This window comes from Syngnathus floridae, chromosome 2, assembly GCF_059516105.1.
Source record: "Syngnathus floridae isolate MCC-2025c chromosome 2, RoL_Sflo_1.0, whole genome shotgun sequence".
NCBI lineage: Eukaryota > Metazoa > Chordata > Actinopteri > Syngnathiformes > Syngnathidae > Syngnathus > Syngnathus floridae.
Window position 1 is genome coordinate 6,117,745 of NC_142414.1, and position 20,007 is coordinate 6,137,751.

Consider the following 20,007-nt stretch of genomic DNA (forward strand, 5'->3'; position numbering starts at 1 on the left):
TGGACTGAAGCTGGAGTCCAGGTATCAAAAGCTACTGTTCACAGACGTGTCCAGGAAATGGGCTACAATAGCCGTATTCCCATGGTCAAGCCACTTCTGAACTCAAGACAACGGAAGAAGCGTCTGACTTCTGCTATGGAAAAGAAGCACTGGACAGTTCCAGAGTGGTCCAAAGTCCTCTTTTCAGACCAAAGCAAGTTTTGTATTTCATTTGGAAGTCAAGGCGCCAGAGTGTGGAGAAAGCCTGGAGAGAAGCAACATCCAAGTTGCTTGAAATCCAGTGTGAAGTTCCCACTGTTAGCGATGGTTTGGGGAGCCATGTCAGCTGCTGGTGTTGGTCCACTGTGTTTCATCAAGTCCAGAGTAAATGCAGCGGTGTACCGAGAGATTTTAGAGCACTACATGCTTCCGTCTGCTGAAAAGCTGATTTCATTTTCCAGCATGATCTGGGACCTGCCCACAGTGCCAAAACCACCAGTAAATGGTGTACTGACCATGGCATTACTGTCCTCGATTGGCCTGCCAATTCCCCTGACCTGAACCCCATAGAGAATTTGTGGGGTATTGCAAAGAAGAAGCTGAAAGACACCACTATGCAAATGAGCTCAAGGCTGCTATTGAAGCATCCTGGGCATCCATAACAACTCAGCAATGCCACAGGCTGATTGCCTCCATGCCACACCGCATTGATGCAGTAATCCGTGCAAAATGATTCCCAACCAAGTACTGAGTGCATTAATGGACATTTTCAAATGTTTGATTTTGTTTTGCTGTTTTAAATCTTTTTTTTTAACTTGGAAATATTCAATTTTTTTGAGATAGGATTTTTGAGTTTTCTTAAGCTGTAAGCCATAATCAGCAATTTTAAAATAATAAAAGGCTTCCAATATTTCAGTTGATTTGTAAAGAATCCAGAATGTATGACATTTTTTAAATAGCATTACAGAAAATAAAGAACTTTATCACAATATTCAAATTTTCTGAGACAGTCCTATCTATCTATCTATCTATCTATCTATCTATCTATCTATCTATCTATCTATCTATCTATCTATCTATCTATCTACCTACCTACCTACCTACCTACCTACCTACCTACCTACCTACCTACCTACCTACCTACCTACCTACCTACCTACCTACCTACCTACCTACCTACCTACCTACCTACCTACCTACCTACCTACCTACCTACCTACCTACCTACCTACCTACCTACCTACCTACCTACCTACCTACCTACCTACCTACCTACCTACCTACCTACCTACCTACCTACCTACCTACCTACCTACCTACCTACCTACCTACCTACCTACCTACCTACCTACCTATCTCTCTCTCTCTCTCTCTCTCTCTCTCTCTCTCTCTCTCTCTCTCTCTCTCTCTCTCTCTCTCTCTCTCTCTCTCTCTCTCTCTCTCTCTCTCTCTCTCTCACATGTCCTGAGTGTTGTTGTTAGTCACCTAAATGTTGAACAGAGGCTGTGATTTACCGAAGTCAAATTCCTTGTTTGGCACGCTCAAACATGGCGAATAAAAAACTCTCTCTCTCTCTCTCTCTCTCTCTCTCTCTCTCTCTCTCTCTCTATTAGTATAGTTTATATGTGTGTAAAATTTACTTGATCGTGTAATCTTTGTTTATGATGATGTAACTGAGGGGAATGTCTATGTATTCATGTTACATGAATCATTCACCCTAACCCGTCTTTCATGATGAATGACGTGTTACTGAAAAGAAAGGCAGTTGCGGGTAAAATTACAAAAGTGAAACCGGAAACGGAAGCGGTTGTCGCAGAGGTCACCGAGAACTCGCGGTGGTTGCCGGGACGTCGGCGGACTGTATCCCTGCGCCGAGGGAATGTGCGTGTCCCCAGTGTCCGCTCCGGTCGCCCAGTCTGCAGTGCGCGGTTGAGCGGCGTGCTGTGTGACTAAGTGACAGAGGACGCTGCAGTTGTGCTTGCAGTTGGTTAGTTTTATTTGTATCGCAATACAGGCTGCAGGTTTGACTCGTTGAGCTAGCTGACGTTAGCCCGCTTCATTGATTCGTAGAACGCCAGGTCCCGAGCTTAACCGCTAGCCGGCTAGCTAGCTAGCTTACGAGGTAAGCTCGTTTCTGAGCGTTGCTGGCCAATCCAGTCGTGCACTGGGGACAGACTACCGGGCGGACTGGTGATCGCGGCTGCCAGAGAGGCAAGCGCCAGGCAGGCCGGCGGGGTTGGGAGAACGCGACGGGGTGGAAGTGTGTCAGGAACGGCTGATGAGTTCAGACCAGAGCGGAGAGCCGCCGTTGCTGCAGGAGGAGGCTGATCCCGGACCGACGACCGGCGGGGAGGACGAAGCTCCGCCGAGGAACGAGGGAGGGTCGGGCGGCATGGTGAGTAAGGCCTGATGGTTAAACCAAGTAGCGCGTTGCGACACGGCGACCCACCGGGACCTCTGCATGATGAGCCATATTTTTAGCTAACAGCTAAATTTAACCCGATAAAGAGTCTTAAGTCACAAAATGGTCGCTTGTTTTTTTCCCCCTAGTACATGTGACTGTTCGAACACTGCCTCGCTGTGGTCGCGATAATGGTTCCAATGCGCAAGCAGTCCCGTCAATTGACACTTTTAACAGTGTTAATTTTGACAGAAGTTTCGACAAATAGCTAGCTAAATGTTAGCTATCCACCGGGAAGTCGATTAAGTCGTTTGCTGACTAATCATTAGCCAATAAGTTCTGAAGCCGCTGTGCGTATATAATAGTCGGGTTTGTTTTGGATCCCAATGTGGTCAGATAAGCATTCACAGACTCTTTGCATGCCCCCATCTTTGATTATTATTACGTTGAAGTTAAAACGCTTGCTCGCCCCCAACGTTGCCGCTAGCTTAATCGCTAGCGTGGTTAAAGCTAGGCTACCTAGCAACTGTGACATGCGTAGCGAGGACCCGGCCTGCGCAGCTCAGTCAGCTGACTCGACTCCACTTGACTCTCTGTGACACAGAGGCACGCATTGTCATCACTTAGGGGCAAATCTGGGGACGACGACATCTATAATGTCGCCAAATAGCGTCCTGAGAAGTGTTTTCTTGTGACCAACTGCTCACGTCTGGCCGGGGTGGTTTGCCCCTCCCAGGGGTGTGGGGGGCAGGGACGTATGATTGCAGGTGGTGGCTGATAACGAGTACAGTTACGCCGTTTATCGTTGTTCGTAATTCAGTTCATATAAAGGGTGCTTATTTACAGAAGCTGATTAGTGTTTTGTGCACTTCAGAATGCAAGCTCATATATTTCCAAGTAAACTGTTAGTACAATATTAGCACCGTATGTTCCTAATGTTCCTGTTTTGGATGCTCATATAGCTTCGAATAATCCCTCTATTATTTCAACAGTATCCGATGCAGAGATAATGTGTTGGATCAAAAAATAGCTATAACACCTCGGCGGGTTTTCCCAACGGTATGGTTTGAGGGTTGGCAAAGCAGGGACCCATTACAGGGCAGGAACTTTTCCAAGGGCCCCCTCTCAATCCTAATGCCAGTTAAATATAACTACCACGTAAGACCCTACATCAGGGGTGGCCAACCAGTCAGAGACTAAGAGCCACGTTTTTTACCGCAAAGAGCCACATCATACACATTAGCACACATGAACATCACCCCATCCCTTCCTCTTACACACACACACACACACACACACACACACACACACACACACACACACACACACACACACACACACACACACACACACACACACACACACACACACACACACACACACACCTCTGCTCAGCCAAATTTATTGTCACATTATCATGTCAGGCACCAACATGATAATGACAAAAATTGACTCCTACAGTACTAAGACCACAGACCAAAGACCACATTTTCAACAATGAACATTGTGTGCACTGTCTCACACACAAACTCTCAGTTCAACAAAGTCCACAAACAAAAACATAATAATATACAATCATGTTTTTTCACTTACTATGCATGTTGCTTCGTGCGACTTCTGGCATTCCTTGCCTTGAATAATCCTCTTCAAATATGGCTTCTGTTCTGTTGTTGCTACTCGAAGCAGTTCTTTTAGTTGGATGTCTGATACCATTCATTTTAGTTTGTCGTTTTCAGGAGATGAGATTTCAACAACATCACCGAGGCATTATTTAACAAACTTCCCTTCATTGTATGGCTTTTTAGCCTGTGCAATGTTCCAAGCCAGTTGATACGATACAAGCGTGACAGTCTCTGAGTGCTCCGTAATTTTTTTGAAAAACTGTACCTGTTTTTCTGCCTGACTTTTCAGTGTCCAACTTTTAGCATGAAGTGAGCTGAAATGGCGCTGAAGATTTGAAGCTTTGAAATGCGCTAATGTCGTTTGACATATCAGGCAGAATGGCTTGTCATTGCGTTCAACAAAAAAATATAAACTTTCCCACTCTGTTAAATACGTCCTGTGTTCGTCTTCATATTTTCGTTTAGCTGTGCATTCTTCCCCTGCCATTTTGAGAGGGAAATTGACACTAATTGTTTCCTTGAATGGGTTTGCCCCTCCCCCTTTGCGGGATTTCACCTCATGCGCATGCGCGTTTGACGAAAGTGCCCCCCCCCCCGCAGTGCTTTATCAGTGCATTATCCACATTGGGAACATTTGCTTCTAATCTGCACATTTGCCTTGCCGAGCCGGTACAACTAATACAAAGAGAGAGCTTAAAAAGCTGCACACTTGCAGGAATGTTTTGTCGTGCATCACATTGGGGCTGCTCAATTATGGGTAAAAATCATAATCACGATTATTCTGTTCAATATTGAAATCACGTTATTTACACGATTATTTTTTTGAAATTGGAGAACCATTTATTTAAAATGTTTGAAACTCGTTTAAAAAAACACTCCTGTTAACAGTGTGGGAAAAGTTCATTTTTGAAATTGAACTTGTTCAGTACATAGTTAATAATTGAGATTTTATTAACTAAGTGAATGGTTTCAAAAAGGAAACATTTGTAATTATTTTCTTCCCCCAATTAAAAAAACGAGTTGCTTCAAGCTGTTACCCTCTGGTATTTTCTCATTGTTTTCACCCACTCCATTCATACTAGTATCCAGTTGCTATCACCTTACAATCTTACATACAAGAGAAAATTGCTTGAACTGTCTTTTTCTTTGATGGACTGAAACAAAACCATAACTGTGGTCCAGAATGTGCAAACAAAAACTGCTAGAAGTGCCAGACTAAGGTTGGAAAGGAAGCATATACAATGAAGTATTCAATGTGCAAAACAAAAAGTATATTTATTTTAACTCATGTTTTAGTGAAAGTATTATTTCTTGTTTGCCCAAAGAATCTGAAAACGTTTCGAATGTGGGACGTAAAAGTGCGAAGGTAAAGGTGCAAAGCCCAAATAAATTACTAAAACAACAGAAACAATCTCATTAAGAGTAATTTGTGGTTCTACGCCAAATTACTGAATGCTCTCACAGGCATCATTGTTGCCGTTTTACAAGAAAGCGCTAGTGGGGCTGCTCGTCGCACGGCATCGAACCGAGGAGCAACTGCCATCGCGCGCCCATCGCATTTTGATAAGGCAACTGTTTGTGGTCGGCGTTGCCAAATCCTTTTTCACCCTCATTGTTTACATTGTGTTTAGCGGGGTTTCATGATGAACTTTCAGAAGCGATAACCTGGCATCCTTGAATGAAAGTAAAGTGCCGTTCAAAACCATCCATTGCCCCCAAAATGAGTGTCTCACAAAAAGATTCATGAAGCAAAGATGCGCTACGTTCAGTTCACGTTTGTTCGAAATATGAACGCGTTGTTCTGAACGCGTCAACGTACAACACTGCCTGTCAAATATGGCCTGGATCTCTACACACGGGGGCATCGCGTTTGAGTTGCGCATGCACATCTCAAAACGGAAACATCAAATAATCGTTTGTCCTTGATTATATCCTCCATCACATAGAGGTGTGCGATCTGGACGAACATTTATATCCAGACAGAGTTGATTTTACCTTAAAATCACATGGAATTAATGGCAATTTTTAAGGCTTGCAAAATAGACCATGCAACACAATAAAGTTTATAAAAAATAAAACACAAATATCAGGTGGGCAAATACCTTAAAAATGTCTCGTAGTCTAACCTTTTTTTTTTTTTTTCCCCACAATGCAGTGTGCAAATAAATAAAATAAACACAACACATTGCTTTAAGTAACATTCAACTATGGCTACCATTTATCCAGTCGAAGTAATGATAAAAGAACAGTTTTAGAGGTTGGGTTTTAGCAAGACAAGATTGGACCAACAGAGAAAGGCCCAACTCTGTCTCAGGCTGAACAAGACCATGAAAAAGGACAATAGCAGACCCTTAATTTAAGACCCTTTTCTATTGTACCGGTTCTACCCCGTAAAGGCATGGTTCCTACCCATTTCGTCGCATTTCCATTATTTATTTAAAGGGCGATGAGGTTGCAGTGGAGCTCGAGATTTTAAAATGAATACATTTCTTGACACCTAGTTGATCAAATAAATTGGCAATTACTTTTGCAGAGTAATCAATTGAGCCATTGTTTTACTTCAAATTGTCCAAATCCTCTTATTATCCACATCTCAAGAGTAATATCTGATTTCTATAGTCTCTCATGAAAGCAGATTGATTTCTTTTGTACAAGACATTTGCAAACATCTGTGTTTATATTGGAAAACAATAACCAAACCACAAACTGAATCAGGCAAAACCCTGCAAAAACTGTTGTGTGTGCAATGGAGGCTCGTGTAGTTCAGCTGATTAAAACCCCAGTGTTGTCACATTTGATTGGTAACAGAGGCTAGGCCGGGGCGATGGAGGGCCAGGCAGTTCTAGAACCAAGTGGCTTAATAGGGAGGAGAGGGTCTCTCTTAAAGCTAGGGCAAAATGAACCATTGACGGCAATTGCAAAATACATTGCAATTTGTTAAAACACAACTTGTTAATCTCAAAGGCTGCTATTTGACTTTTTTTTTGGGAGTGGAGTGGCTCAGAGTTGCCCCAACCATGAATGGGCGCCACTGTAATTAAAGCTTGTTCCAGTAACGGCATAGTTTTCAGTGACCTTTTTATTTTAAAGAGACCTTGAGGCGAGTATTTAACATCTTTTTGGCTTCACGGGATAAAAAAAAAAAAAAGCCGTCATCTGTAGGAGTGCAGGGCAGTTTGCGTGGTAAATAGGAAAAAAAACAACCTGATCGACATGAAAAATTTACCTATTTGCATTTGACCTCTTCATACGCGTGTGCACGCACTCGCGCACTCACTCACTCACTCACTCACTCACTCACTCACTCACTCACTCACTCACTCACTCACTCACTCACTCACTCACTCACTCACTCACTCACTCACTCACTCACTCACTCACTCACTCACTCACTCACTCACTCTTTGTGTGTCTTGACATGTGAAGAAATTGACGTTAAAGCAGACTTTGACTTTTGACACTCACTCACTCACTCACTCACTCACTCACTCACTCACTCACTCACTCACTCACTCACTCACTCACTCACTCACTCACTCACTCACTCACTCACTCTTAAAGCACACTTTTTTTCTGCTCTCAAGGTCACATCGAAAGGCACCAGTTTAAACCCAAATGCCAAGGTGTGGCAGGAGATGCCTGTGACCCCCAGTGAGGCGGTGACCAACAGCCCCCACTGGCCCTCTCCGGACCTCAGCGATGGTGAGTTGAAGTCATCCATCTGTCAATCTTTGTTCAATTCCAATGTTCCACCTTTCCTTATATTGAAGGTGCTGCTGCTGCTGCAAGCACCAAAAGCAAAATGCTATCGTTACACGAATAACTTGAGGTCATGTTGAGGCAATGTTTGTACTATCCACTCGGGAAAATCTGGAAGAAGTGGAAAAAAGACAAATTTGAGCTTTCTTCCTCGATAGTTGCTTAAGGTCTTTTTGGTGCACTGTTGTTGATATGGCGCCTTCCTAGTGGCACAACGCTGCAGAGTGACATCAATCATTCAATCAACACAGCTGGAACTTTACGCGTCGCTGAGCGATACCAATCTCTCTGGCTGGGGGCGCCACAAAATTAGCTGGTGGTGACGCTCCACAGTTTTGAATGCAGGAAAAACCGCAACAGGCATTTTTGTTCCTGCAGAGCTTACATCTCTGGCACGGATCGCGTATATTCCATGCATACCAATAAACTGTCCTAGTTGCTTTTTATTATGTCCCGCTTCCCCACCTGCGCTGATGAACCATGCTCTTGGCGATGGTACGTGATGATCTGGCTGGATCAAGTCGGAGTCAAACTTGTAGCGTGTGGTCACTCGCCTGGTACAAGACAAAGAACAGATTTATCTGGTAGTCAGACAGAGGGAGCATCAATGTTTTATGGGTTCATTTTAGGGGGATGCGGGTCAGGAGTTAGAGTTTGGTGAAAAAGAGTTTCTGCCCGACACAATTTCATTTATTTACCCTTCAGAAATACAAGATGTGTGAAAGTGACAGTTTGAATATTTGCTGGGTTCTGTATGAAATCTAAAAGCTTTAGTTAATGTTAGATCACTTTGAGGTGTACCACAATCACTCAAGAAACTCGGTGACCACGATGGGATTAACTAAAATGGTCAAGACAATGGATGAAGACGAGGCCGTGATTAGTCGCATGACTGAATGTAACCTTTCCCAGGTTACGCTGAGCCGTCTTCTGCTGGTTGCAAGCCGTACACTGTGGGATTCCCAAGCCTGGATGAAAGCAGCACAGCAGCTGAGATTACAGTCAATGGAATGGATCCTCCGGAATTGGCCTTTTCCCCTGCCGAGCTCACCACTGCAGGGACTTCAGGTTTGTCACGCACGCGCACACACACACACACACACACACACACACACACACACACACACACACACACACACACACACACACGTCTCAATCTAGATCACTGGTGTCAAACTCACGACATGGGCGCCACATTTGGCCAAATTTGGGCTGATGGTGATTATTTTGTAAAGAGTTTTAATCAGCCGATTGAATCAACGGGCCCGATCAATTGGTCTGACCCTAATCAATACTAAATATTATTTGAAATTTTAAACCATGCTGAAGCTCTTGTGCGGAAAACGTGGTGGATGAGCAAGAGCTGTTTTCTAGTGCCCGATTTTTTTCCCCACTTATTTATGTTAAATTTATGTAGACATTCACCCCAAACTGTAACAATAGTTTATTGAATATAAAAAAAACATTGTTTTGTACTTCTATTGTGGAAAAGTGTTTTTCATCATATGCAGTAGACAAGCCGCGCAGAATATGAAAGACTTCAAAAATGATGCCAGCCGAACTCTGTGCTGTACGTACATGTGTCAAGCATAAACCAAGCTTAGAGACTATGGTGCTGGAGTACACACATTCATAAAGAGAATGGTTGAGTTGTAACTCATTTGTTACAGATGAGGATGAACATGTGCTTGAGTGTTGCTATAATAATTGATTTATAATAAGTATTTAGTATGGCTTCCTGAAGCGTTTGTGTGAATATTCATCAATAGAATTTTGCATTGACTGTTAACATTAGCACTGGCAGTGATTCTTAAAGATAAAATATGTATCCTTTTTTTCTTTCCCCCTTGTGTGTTCAGCTTTCCAGTAAACGTCACCCACAGTGTCATTAAACAGCTTAAAGCAAAATAACATACAAGCCACATGGTTGCTGAACAAGCAACGTGTTGCATTCAGGGTGCTTTCACAACATAGGAACTTGCAAACACACACCGTGTCATCCGACACGTGAACCATTTTTTATTGTAATGTTTTTAAGATTGCGAAAAGCCAAAAGCTAAATTACATCTCGATCAATTGCCCAGCCCTACTTTGGCGTTCATTTTCGTCAATTGTTGCATTTGAGTTTGACCAGAAGGACAATGGACTCTCTTCAGACTGGCTTATAACTTATGGCCAACCAGCTGTTTGATACATGGCGTGAAACAATGTTACCAAATTACATGCGTCACATCTTTTATACCCCTCCTCATTTGTAATTGCTCCAATTTGTTTTTGCTCTACAGCAGATGCCAAAACAGAAGATGAGCCTATCTCAACAGAAAATTTACGCGAGTCTCTGAAAAAAGAACTTGAGTTTTATTTCTCAAGGTAAGAGTTGAAATCCCTGACCTAATTTGCAAAATAGATGCTATTCAATAAGTTAGGAGCAATCTAAATATTAAAAATGTTCATGCTTTGTTAACATTTAGAGAAAACCTCTCAAAGGATCTGTACCTGATGTCCCAAATGGACAGTGACCAGTTTGTCCCTATTTGGACCATTGCCAGCATGGATGGCATCAAGGTTCTCACCAGTGACATGGAGCTCATTTTGGATGTGTTGCGATGTAGGTGGAATGTTACATTGATTTATGCTGAAATGTTTGAATAGGAGCGTTTGATTTTTTTTTGAAAATATTCCTTCAGCATCACCCATGGTACAAGTGGATGAGAAGGGAGAAAAAGTGCGGCCCAACCACAAACGGTGTATTATCATCCTGCGGGAGGTCCCTGAGACCACACCCGTTGAGGTAAACGCCACTTCACAATAGAAAACTGAAACCAAGATGGTTTGCATTTGCAACATGAGAAGACACCCACTCATGACCTTATTTTTTTCTCATTTCCTTCTTTTTTTTATTATTATTATTATTTTTTTTAAAGGAAGTGGAGTCGCTGTTTAACAACGGCAACTGTCCGAAGGTGATAAGTGTTGAATTTGCACACAACAACAACTGGTACATCACATTCCAGTCCGACACTGATGCTCAGCAGGTGAATATTTTTTTTTTTGCCTCTTTATTCATGTCCCAATTTTGTATTTTGCCCCAAAATTAATTATGTTTATGGCAATTTTCTCATATTTCTTCTCCAATTATCCCTAAAATGTTTCGTATAGCAAACAATAAAATGTATAAACCCAAATAATTCAATAAATCACAAAATCCTGTAGAAAATACCCTTTTAAATTACGTACTTGTCTCGTCGGTTTTGAAGAAATGTACACTTCTCTGTACATTGTACTTGAGAGCATTGTACAATGTTGTTTACATCTGTAGTTCTTTTGCGGTTCCATAGACAAATACAGGTGAATCAAACATTAATCAAACCAAATCATTCTTTATTTGCCAAGTTTGAGCATGTCAGACAAGGAATTTGACCCTGGTACATCTCGGCCTCTGTACAACATTTAGGTAGCGAACAACATTCAGGACAACATGTGCAAAAATTGACAATTATTCTCAAACATCCCCTGATCTTAAACTCCCAGGAGGGCAAGGAAAAACTCACATTTGTTTGTTAGGGAGTAAGTATTAGTGTTAGGGAGCACTCACTGTTATGGAGTACCGATACCTCTAGTAGTTTTGATACATAAAGATCATTCTAATGACAAAAAATTGTGAAGGCTCTTTTTTTATAACACAGATGGTGATTCACCATTCTGTCAAACTGCTGCAGTATAGCACCAACTACTCCCAAGGAGAATTTTTTTTCTTCCCCATAAGTATTGGTGGTTGGTATCAGTCGTCTCCATGAGGACCCAAAATCCTTAAAATAAGGGTATTAGCGGCCCGATAAAGATATTGGTACTTGCCCATCACTCGTAAACATGCTACTACTACTACATTTAGCTAAGGCTCCTCTGTAAATGTTGGGCGTCTAAAGTCAGTCTTAAAATCATACTTTGTTGGAGTGAATACACAGTGCACACCAGAGCTAACCCAATACCTCGCACGTCAACGTAAGAATATAAACAACGGGGTAATATTGCACAACGAAATGTTTTACTTTGTATATTGTAATTGTACATCAATAAGCAATTTATTTCAATGTTGCTCTATTCGCAGGCGTATGAGTACCTGCGAGAGGAAGTAAAAACATTTCAGGGAAAACCCATAATGGTGAGTAAAGGCTGTTTTTGTCGACACAATAAGGTCTAGTTTTATTTATTTATTTTTTATTTTTTCCTTTCTCCATTGCATCTTGACAGGCCAGGATAAAAGCCATCAACACGTTCTTTGCAAAGAATGGCTACCGTAGCATGGACAGCAGCCTTTACTCCCAGCAGACTCAGAGTCACTCCCAGTACAGCTCCCCCCTCTACATGCAGCATGTCTACCCCCAGCAGCAGTACCCTGTCTACGGCATCGTGCCCCCCACCTGGGCCCATTCACCTGCACCATACTTTGAAACTCCTTTGGTGAGACACGCTGCATGAACTACAACCCCTGGCAAAAATAATGAAATCTCTGCTCCTGGAGAATGACTGTGTCCAGTTTTGAAGAAAAGAGGAAAATTATGGATGTTCCACTAAACAATTCTTGCCACCCATTTGGCTTAAACAACTAAAAGGTTATCAGTCAGTCACATTGTTTTTTTAAATTAGTAGAGGAAAACAATGCTCAATTCCAAGGAAAAATTAATTAATTGGCTTATTTTTTTTAGCTGTGAAACAAACATCTGCATCATATTCAATCTGTTTACTCACCAGTTTTTCAACTCACCAATATTAACGTGCACACCTTGTGGAGGTGTTATTCCATGTGGATTGAAATAAAACAAAAGGAGAGCATTATGAAACTTAAAAGAAGGTGGGGAAAAAAAGCATCACCAGAATGTTGCAAAAGGTAGTGGTGGTTTTCAGTCAGCAGTGTCTAAAATCTGGACCAAGTACAAACAATATGGGAAGTTTGTGAAGGCCAAGCGTAATTGGTAGACAAAGGAAGACATCAAGCCGTCAGGGTGAAAAATTTAAAGCAATATGTTTTGGAAATAGAAATTCACATCAAAACAAATGAGGCACAAATAGGCGGAGACTGGAGTCCATGCCTGTGAACGAAGTCTATAGGAAATAATAACAGAGCACTCCAGTTGCGATTGATTCAATGACCAGAGAGAGTAATGGCCTCTATGAATGAGAAACCCACAAGTACTAACGGACAAAGGAAAGCCACTCTTAACATTTAAACAGAAACAAAACAAGGATAGGTCGGTCAGTAGGTAGGTCGAGAGAAATATGTGAGCGAGAGAGGGAAAAAACTGCTATAAAAGCCAAAGGTGGTGCAACAAAGCACCACAGGTGTAGTGGGTGTTTTGTTCTGTTTCTGATTGAATGATTGCATATTTTTTTTCCATAGAATTGAGCAATTCCGTATATTTGCCCTTCTACTCGTTCTTAAAAATGTGACGGACTGCAACAATTTTCTTAATTTTTAAGCCAGCTGGGTGGAATTGTGAATAAAAAATGTTTTGTGGAACAAATGTGATTTTCCTCTTTCCTCCTAAAATCAACATCCAAATGATCATCTTCCAGGAGCTGTAATTTTATAATTTTGCCAGGGGATATATCGCACACACACACGCAACTCAACTTTAATTATAAAATATTTTAAACACACGCAGCTTTAAAAGTGATGTTTATAAGCTCGAACATGCACACGGCAGAAATTAATAAGACAAAGTAACTGAAATCACAACTGTACACATTCTAGGCCACTGTCTTAGAGAGAGAGAGCGAGCGCGGGAGCGAGCGCGGGAGCGAGCGCGGGAGCGAGCGCGGGAGCGAGCGCGGGAGCGAGCGCGGGAGCGAGCGCGGGAGCGAGCGCGGGAGCGAGCGCGGGAGCGAGCGCGGGAGCGAGCGCGGGAGCGAGCGCGGGAGCGAGCGCGGGAGCGAGCGCGGGAGCGAGCGCGGGAGAGAGCTATCCGTACATCTAAATATGAATGGGCCTCGTGCCACAGATTCCTATCCCTAGTGCTTGGTCAACAATAGACTTATTGTCGTGACTTATGCCAGACCCGGTGATGAAATCATGACACATGGAGGGAATCTGGTGTGAAGAAACTGGCTTTGGTCCTTATTCCTCTTTATCTCTCTAGTTACCTACCCAATTCCCTTTCCAATTCCCTTTCCCCCTTTTCTTTCCAAAGTCAGACTCTTCACTCCCACCCAATGACCCATGAGATTATGAGATCTGAGGGTTAAAGATGCATGAGATCAGGCAGTGTAAATCAGAGCACTGGATTTCCTTACTGCAATTTGTGCTAACATGTAAATTGTGAATAATTGCCTGTAGGACACCCATTCCCTTCTGATAAACCTCATAGTCCATCAGCAAGCTTTTTATTCACATATTTAGTGAACATTTACTAAACAAATACAAATAAGATGGTTTATAAAATAAAAAGTTGTTGAAATGGAGCAACTTTCACATACTGTTCTCTCCGAGTTACCCCTCGTGCGAGTGTTCAACGTAGACAAACCGTACGCATTTAATGACTTCTTCAAATTATTGTCAAATGACTTGAGAGTGAAACTATAAGTAAAACTATATATAATATTGAGGACCTGAATTGCAGCATCGCAGATGAGAGCGCGTGACCTGCAGGAACTACATGGATAGTTTTTGGGTGAAGCAGACGCCACAAGCGGCTGAGTGAACGTGAACAAAAGCGGGGTTAATGGCGAGCAACTCAAGCCTCCGCTGATGACCCTCTCTACATCCAACACCAGATCCGTTCACGCCATATAGTTGAACTGGAACTGCAACTAGTGAGAAACTGCTACAATCCGGACTGTTGCATTTGATCACTAATCATGTAACCCTGGTTACACGCTCACATTCCCCATGCTTCAGTACAACTATACCATACATCTGTATCTCACTTTCACATCTTTTGCTGTAACAGTGCTTTACTAAACCATATAGTAACGTTAAACAACACATCACAAAAAAAACAAGAAACAAAGGCAACAGCACAAAGTTTCATTGCCATATGTGCAGACAAAAACTAACAACTTTATTGCATGCTTGTCACCCAAGTGAGGATAAGTGGTTCAGAAAATGGATGAACCATTTCTGGATAGAAAATGCGGTGACACTGCACTGTGCCCTACTGTCATAATTGTAATTAATACTCGTTCATATACAAACGGCCATGCCTCATTGAAGTGCACCGGATGATTGATATTTTTAATCATTTAATTTGGTCCATGAAATGTCTTCACATGAAAGCACTAAAACCTCCTGGAGTCCTGCCTTTATTTAAAATTCTGGGTGCGTGCATTGTTCAAATGTCACTGCTAAGTACAGTAAATGTTTATTTGGGGACTGTTTTTTTATTTGAATCATTAATATTAGATATATGTAAAACACTCTCCTGCGACAATATGAATATTCATTCCAGTAGAGTCTGACACGTGATCGCTCCAAATTGTTTTACGGTTGCACAGTTGTTTCTTGGGAACTTGTGCAAACATATTTTATTTTTTATAAAATACCTCTTCTCTACAGGCACCTTTTCCCAACAGTAGCTTTGTGAATGGATATGGCTCTGGGCACTACAAAACTGGATCTGGTTCTGTTACAATCACTCGGCCTTTCAACAGAAATCGGTAAGTAATACTTCCGTTTTACTTGGCTCAATGTTATCGTTGTGAATGTTCATCAAGTGCAATGATAATTAGATACATTCACCCCAGCAGGGAATTGTTCCTCACTCCCTGTCTTCTTGCTATCCCCACAGTGTACCCCTCTATTCAAGAAAGAATGTTATTAATGCCTTCAGGTACCAATATTAACATTTTCCAATAAGCTTCATTCCAACCCCTCATCTTCTCATTCAACTCCTTTTTGTATGTGGAGGTGTTGTGTATCAGCGAATGGTACACAATCAGTTAAAAGTCATGTGATAAAATTTGGCTTTGGCAGTTAGCGTTTACAGTTGTTGCTCCATTACATTTCCTTTTCATCCTTCCTAATTATTAACCATCCATTGGCTCATGTTTTTTTTACAGCGGCTTTGTTCATGATGTTACTGCGTCATGTAACAGTTGCAGATCACTCTAACAGCAGACAACATTGTCATACCTAGAAATGAAACAACATGGGCATTTCATATCCATGCTTATTGGTATTAGCATATCACCGATCCTCCCAAAAATCAGTTGCACACACTGAAAGCATTGCACTGTTTTACATTACAAAGTGAAAATACAGCAACACTAAAAGTGATTTTCAGAACTAACAAAATTTATGTAACTGACCAAGATGACAGTGGTGTATTTAATAGCGTAACTTGAGAATACACCTGTACCTGTGTGCTTTTTTTCCCCTTCATATAATTTACTAGTGTTTCTAAGCCTATCTTATCCTCCAGACCCCACACTTTAAAATAGCAAACAAACAAAAACGCATTCAGATCACGTAGTCGAAAACATTCCATTTATACACTATTAGTCAGTTCAAATCAGATATTTGAAGCAATGAAAAATTATTGTTTACCGTATTTTCCGCAAGCCTTTAATTTCCTCCAAAAATTAAGGTGCGCCTTTTAATAAGATGCGCCTTTTGTGTGGCCTGAATTCCAAAATCTGCAAAGTTGTTTTGTGTGGCTTCTGTAATATACATGTCTAACATGAAGACCCGATGAACCAATCAGAGGACATTACGTTTTACGTAGTTTAGGGCAAATAAACAATCAGAGGACTATACGTAACACGTAGAGGAGTACGTAACTCCGCCGCCATTGGTAAATAAATACTATCGTGTGTGCAAATCTGTAAAGTTGTTTTGTGTGGGTTCCGCCACACAGAGACGTAATATACAGACACCCGATCAGAGGACATTATGTTTTTACGTAGATCGGGGCGGTAAACCAAACAGAGGACTTCACGTACGTACCTCCGCCGCCAGTGATAAATAAATACTATCGTTTGTGCAAAGAAAACAGCATTACGACCCTCTAAAATGGCATAGACAAAGAGACATGCTCACGACGCACAATTAGAGCTTTCTGGAAAGCCAGGATCATTGCAAAAGAGCAATGTGACAACGATGAGACAATGACGAGAGAGAACTTGGCATGTTTAATGGCAAACTTGCCTAGCTGTTTAATTTGTTTACAGAAGATGAGGATTTGGATGGATTTGCGTATGAACATCGATTAACAATAATGTGAGTACAATAGAGTACATGGTTAAACAGTAGAATAAAGTACAACCGAACTCACTGTTTTGCTCCCATGACGTTTTTTTGTTTTGTTTACCTTAAGTCATGGCATGCATGCGCCCGATAATGCGGTGTGTTGATTAAATACAAAATAGACCCAGCAATTGAGTCTGCGCCTTTTAACCCGAAGCACCTTATGGTGCGGGAAATACAGTACATTCAAACAGATTTTATTTGCTAAATTGGCATTGATATACCTTTGCTAATTAAAAGAAAATTCACAAGGGTCACGGCAACAGTTTGAAACCCACAAAGTTGATGATGAATAAGAAAAATCATTGGAAACCAGACATTAATTTTGAATTTCAGTTCAAAAGTATCATTAAAGATGAAACAAGCATGGACAAAACAGTTAACAAACAAAAGCTTAATTGGAGCTAATTACTTATTTAAAGAAGGTGTGTCCTCTCATTTGTATCACAGGAGTCATCAAATCTGTAATCAGTTAGTGTGCCTGTCTAAAGGGTGACTAACATCGTTGAACCTTAGGTAATGTGTACCACGCAAAACAAACACAGAAAGGAAATGATGAAGTTGTCTCAGAGGATCAGAAAGAAAATCAAGCATGTTCAAGGTAAAATCTATTTAACCATCTCGAAGCAGCTTTTTCCTGTGAGGGCAGTCGCTCTCCTTCAGTGGCTTACAAAAGTTATGCACCCCCTTTGGACCTTTGGCCTCATTTCAGGCTTCAAAAATAGATACAAAATTGTACTTTTTTTCTGTGAGAAATCAACACCAATGGTGAAGTGGAAAGAAATTAATGCGATATTTGTAACATTTTTTTAAAGCAGCACTGTCAAGGATTTGACAGTATTTTCATAACTGTTTAAATGTTTTTATAACTCTTCTGTTGAAACAGTGAATGACCTGACGGCATCTGTATTGCTTTTACTGGCCTGAAAAAAACTATGAGGACGGTGGCGGGAACCTTGCCACACAAAAAACTACAAATGTGCTGAGATGCTTTATAGCATGTTACTTTCCCCTTTCCTTGCATAGACGGAAGTCAATGCAATTGTTCACGTGCAATTACTGCTCGCATAAGCTCCACAGCGTTTGATGAAACGGCTGCAAGATGTTGTAAACATAGTAAAAATAACATTAACAATAATGCAATGCAAGGTGGGGAGTGGCTGCTCACTCTCCTGTATCAGCTGTCACTGCCTTTGAAACAATTCATAGCAAAATACGGACTGCCGCTTCTTCAGCACCGCTGAGTGCTGCTCCGTGCTGCTCGCATGCATATACTGGCCCCTTCAGTTCCGGCAAGAGTTGACACAGCTTGCCGAGTGAAAAGTTAGATATTCGGTAGTCACAAAAAGCAGGTATCAACATATTTTTTGTGTGTTGGTACTGATGGGTTCTTTTGACAACACTAGTCGAGGGGCTCCAAACTCAGCCCATCAAGTAACAGACCAGGCAGGTCTGGGATAAAGTTTCGGAGAAGTTTTAAGCAGGACTAGGATATGAAAAGATTTCTCATGCTTTGAATGTCTTGTGGTGCACTGGGTCATAGCTTTTTGCAAAGAAGAATGGGGCAAGATTCCAGTCTCGAGATGACAAGATTTGCAGCTGTAGGTGATAACACAAGGAGACCGAATAATTTTCTAAGCTCTTTTCACTTGTATTTCCCAAAAAGTTAAAAATATCATATGCTATATTGTTCCCCTTCACGATTGTGTCCCACTTGTTGATTCTTCAAAAATTAAAATACTATGTCCCTTTGCTAGTCACTGTAATTCAGAAGTTCAGGATCCACAAATCAAGAAGAAAATGGATTACAAATTGAAGAGCCATATAATAAGAATGTTGACCAAAAAGCCCAGAACAAGAAAGTAAAAGTGAACACAGTCAATGTACATTAGTGTCCGATTGCATCATACATTGTCGTTTGAGCCAAAGTAAAACACTGTTAATTAGTAGCGGAAAAAAACTTCGAGTGCTGCACCCTGCGGTTGTCAATGAAAAAAAAAAAATATCCCAGCTCTCTTCCAGTTCGACCCAGTGATGAAATCATGACGCATAGAGGGACACGGAGGTGTGAAGTACCGTAATTGCCGGACTATAAGCCGCACCGGATTATAAACCGCACCGGATTATAAGCCGCACTAGCTAAAATTCAGGGATATTTCTTTTTTTTTCTTACATAAGCCGCACCGGACTATAAGCCGCACTTGCACACGAGTTTTTTACAAAGAAAGACAGTACATAGAAAGCCTTTTTAACGTTTTAATAACATACTTGAACATGTTTTTCTAAACATTGCCTGTGACGCAGCAGTAGTACCGCAGCAACGCGGAAGTGTGCACGCGAGTTATTAGCAAAGAAAGACTGGACACAGAAAGTTTTTTTTAAAGCTTTAATAACATACCTTAACATTTCTTTCCAAACACTGCCTGCGACGCGGCAGTAATACCACAACAACACGGAATTAACACAGCAAAGTCACTGAGACGCGGCGGTAATGGCGGCGGTTACACAGCAGCAACACGGTAGCACAGCACGAACAGGGCTGGTTAAAAAAAACATACCAGTAAAAGTACAAAAAGAGCCGTCTTCATCTTCCTCCTGTGCACTGAAACCAAGTCTTCCTCCTTAGTGTCCGATTGGAATGGCGTTAGATATCCTTCGCCTCACACTTTCTCAGTCTCTTTCGTCGTCGGTTTTATGCATTTCTTCGAGTGTGAAGAGGTTCTGTTCATGCTAATCTTATTCATGCACGAAGTGCTACATTATATTAAACTAGCGAGCGACACGTATAGCTTAAAAGCGGCATCATATTCATTTATTTTATCCCCCATAATGACGGTTTATGTATAAAAGCTTCCTGTCTTTGTGTTAACGTGGGTGTGTGCGTGATGCGCGAGACGATCACGTCTTCTTCGGCGCATTATCTCTTCTTCGTCTGTCTCGCTCTTGCTTCCTGCTAGAGCGCCCCCTGGAGAGCGGAGGCCGTAAAAATCCATAAGTACGCCCAG

At 41.6% G+C, this 20,007-nt stretch overlaps 1 protein-coding gene across 5 annotated transcripts in view; it reads left to right on the top strand.

The window, feature by feature from the left end:
* The first annotated feature begins 1,777 nt into the window (after positions 1-1,777).
* Positions 1,778-20,007, top strand: part of larp4aa (La ribonucleoprotein 4Aa) — a 30,440-nt gene continuing 12,210 nt past the window's right edge. For 2 of the 5 annotated variants that reach the window (XM_088362060.1, XM_088362069.1), the window contains exons 1-11: positions 1,778-2,374; positions 7,587-7,704; positions 8,674-8,829; positions 10,047-10,131; positions 10,233-10,369; positions 10,449-10,552; positions 10,686-10,796; positions 11,870-11,923; positions 12,013-12,222; positions 15,314-15,414; positions 15,546-15,587. In XM_088362060.1, the coding sequence (XP_088218186.1) occupies positions 2,258-2,374; positions 7,587-7,704; positions 8,674-8,829; positions 10,047-10,131; positions 10,233-10,369; positions 10,449-10,552; positions 10,686-10,796; positions 11,870-11,923; positions 12,013-12,222; positions 15,314-15,414; positions 15,546-15,587 (1,235 nt within the window). In that variant the 5' untranslated portion in view covers positions 1,778-2,257. The remainder of the gene's footprint in view (positions 2,375-7,586; positions 7,705-8,673; positions 8,830-10,046; positions 10,132-10,232; positions 10,370-10,448; positions 10,553-10,685; positions 10,797-11,869; positions 11,924-12,012; positions 12,223-15,313; positions 15,415-15,545; positions 15,588-20,007) is intronic. The other 3 variants (XM_088362077.1, XM_088362087.1, XM_088362094.1) reach the window with 2 other exon arrangements.